The 2,980-nt window shown below is 38.9% G+C and overlaps 2 protein-coding genes across 2 annotated transcripts in view; both read right to left on the bottom strand.

The window, feature by feature from the left end:
• The window catches only part of atp7b (ATPase copper transporting beta), a 19,253-nt gene extending 17,284 nt beyond the window's left edge, over window positions 1-1,969 (bottom strand). Inside the window, exon 1 of the mRNA XM_032506212.1 lies at window positions 1,618-1,969. Coding sequence (XP_032362103.1) covers window positions 1,618-1,782 — 165 coding nt within the window. The 5' untranslated portion in view covers window positions 1,783-1,969. The remainder of the gene's footprint in view (window positions 1-1,617) is intronic.
• A 439-nt stretch (window positions 1,970-2,408) lies between these two features.
• The window catches only part of eed (embryonic ectoderm development), a 6,411-nt gene continuing 5,839 nt past the window's right edge, over window positions 2,409-2,980 (bottom strand). Inside the window, exon 12 of the mRNA XM_032506223.1 lies at window positions 2,409-2,980. This exon is cut by the window's right edge and continues 382 nt beyond it. The gene's annotated coding sequence lies outside the window, so the exon portion shown is untranslated.

Raw genomic sequence — 2,980 nt, 5'->3', positions numbered from 1 at the left:
GGGGGGGGGGGGGGGGGGGGGGTAATCTACTGTTAACATTGGGTTCAGCATCAGCGATTGGCTTTACATTTACTTTAAATGTATAGATTTTGATTCGAGAGTCTGTGGGATTTATACTAAGTGGCGTGAACAGGAAACTTCCAATATTATTGCAGTGACCTGAATGCAGCATGAGGGGAGCGGCTCTAATCTGAGGTGTTCCACTGATTTTAACCCAGTTAGAAAGCTATTTTAAAAGAAAGTTTCTCTTCACTAGTAAAATAATGTCTTGTTGTCTTTAACAATCTCATATTCAATGTACTTAACAGTAAACTAATTTTGAGAATAATTCCCATTTGTTTTGCTTTCCTTACAACAAAGTCCGTGCACACAGAAAAGTCAAATTGTTGACTAAAAAGAAAGCAGTTCATATGTGTTCACTATAATTTAGGGTTCCTGTCTGTGATAAGTGAACTAAGTGAGTTTTGAAAAGCTTCTTTTTACTATTTAGAAACTGCTGCTGTGGTCTGATTACATTTTTAATCTCTTTTCTTTTCCTATTAATCCTTCATTGGGTTTCTTGTTTATTAGGGAGATGGCTCACTTCTTGTTGAACATGAACATGCCAGACTTACTGGGTCACATTAAAACTAAAGCTTTACCGAACATTGAATACAAGCTGTGAACAGAACTGTGGCAACAATCAGTGTGTTTGATTACACTTGACACCTTAAGCCGTCTGGGACGCAGTGACTTGCATGACTACGTTACATCCACGTGGCATTTGTCCAAAGCGCACACAATGCGTCCATTGAGCGTGCACAGCAACATGAGCTGATGTTACAGATGATGCATGGGCATAATCACCAACTTCATTCACTGCAGACAGACGTTTTGCATCAAGAATTCCTGACAATTAAACGTTTGAATCTTGGATCTGAAATAAGTCCTAAAGGGGAACAATTGTCTTAATTCAACAATTGTTTAACGTAGCCTATTTCACAATACGTTAAAAAACGATTGAACTTGTACTCCAAAAATTGACTATTTTCTTTCTGTTGATTGAAAAATCAATGAGTGGTGAAATAATTATGTTGATCCTTTAAGGAGCAATAATGCAACATATAAATACTACAACTAAAAGCCTTGAATTGAACATGTCAATGAATAAGTCTTATTGGCAAATATAATTAAAGTATCAAAAACAATAATGCATCATGGTCATAATGCAGAAAAATGCCCCCTGTGAGTGTTATATTACATTTTAACGTTACTACTACTACAAAAACTAGAAGTTATTCACCAATGACAATCTTAACTTTTAAAGTATCTCGCCGGATAAATGAAGCGGAGTAAAAAGTAAAATATTTCCCTCTGAACTGCAGTAGCGTAGAAGTAGAAATGCTCAGGTAAAGTACAGATGTGTGCTTAGTTCCACCACTGTTATCTAATACTGATTACAGCTCTGACCATTCACAAAAACTCATCAATAGGTAGAGTCTCCATATTTGTTCTTCTGATCGGTTGTGCCAAAAGAACCGGATCCCTGCTACAGCTACAGATGGACTTCTGGCCCAAAGACACTTAACTCCAGTGTACCATCAGCAGCAGATGGAGCGCAGCTCTCCGGAGGCCTACCTTCAACTCGGGCGCACCTTGTCCCCTGCAGCAGCAGCAGGCGGCCGGGTGGACGCTACAGGTGCAGTCCGGCTTACATTCAACCATACACAGCTGCTCCCCTGCGCCGCGCGCCGACTTGGAGACATACTTGGACACATTTTTAGGCGACTTTGGAGAAAACATGTTCGAGCTGCTCTACTGTCGTTTGGCCAATCTCCACCTATCAAAGTCGGAGGGCAAAAGTCCGCAGTGGGTACGCGCTCCGTCCTGTTCCTGGAGATAAGAGCGCACTCCGGCTCAACGTCATTTCTCTGGTGCTCAGCTTTGGAGTTGGAGGTTTTTGGTCTGAGGACGTTCATGCAGGGCGGGCGGGCCAAGCAGCCTCCAGTTACGACTTTTGCAGGAAGACTCAATGACACGGTCCAACACCATGCATATGTAAGGCCTTAAAGATCACCTGTAATATCCATTATACTCCAATACAGACACAAACTACAGAATAAAAAATTAGGCTTTATTTAAGTCCAAATAAATTCACGTATAAGAACCGCATGAATTAAAAGCGGAAGACCCATTCCACAGACTTTATTATAGGGGATTAAGTACTTTTCTTCAAAATAAAAGCCAGTCTGGATGAATTGTTCATAAATGTAAAGGCCAACTGTGCATAAGTTCATCTAAATGTTTATGAAAAGCATTAAAAGCTACAAAATGAAAAATACTAACCGTGACTTAGAACAATTTCAGATTTTTATGCCAAAAAGTGCCAACTGCCAATACTCAATTTCAGAAACTGACTCAAGTGTATATATTTACAAAATACCTTTTATTGAGTGTACTCAAAACCTCCAAAGTCAAACGGTTTTACAGTAAATTAAAAACTGTCAAGTATGTATGTGGAGGTGGGAGGAGAGAGGGCATCAAAGCAAACAAAGATGGCATTTCAAAAATGCAAAAAGAAAAAGAAAAAACAACAACAAAATTATCATGTCTTGTGTGAAATAATGATCATAAAATGTGGCACACTGCAAAGAAAAACCATCTTTGGTCATTTTATCAGTTGTGTCTTAAAAGCTCATTTTTCCCCAAAAAAATCTGCCAGAGATGATTCCACTTGATTAAGCTGGTGTTATTTATTATTTCTAAACTTTTAATGAACGGAGACTGCATAGAAATCTATAAGGCACTTTGCTGAAGGTAGAAATTTCCCCAACATGCTGATATGATTCCTGCTCCTCAACATTTCAATTTTCATCTATGATTTGGAACAAAGTCCGTCTTTTATTACTGTTGTGGTTCAAATACGTTCACCTAAAATGAAATAATTGCCAGATCCCCACTGATGTTTTGTTTGATATAAAATGTTCAGACACCAAGCGTG

The sequence above is a fragment of the Etheostoma spectabile genome, chromosome 24 (genome assembly GCF_008692095.1).
Source record: "Etheostoma spectabile isolate EspeVRDwgs_2016 chromosome 24, UIUC_Espe_1.0, whole genome shotgun sequence".
NCBI classification, from domain to species: Eukaryota; Metazoa; Chordata; class Actinopteri; order Perciformes; family Percidae; genus Etheostoma; species Etheostoma spectabile.
Note: the sequence above shows the minus strand (reverse complement) of the source record. Positions and strands in the feature narration are given on the sequence as shown.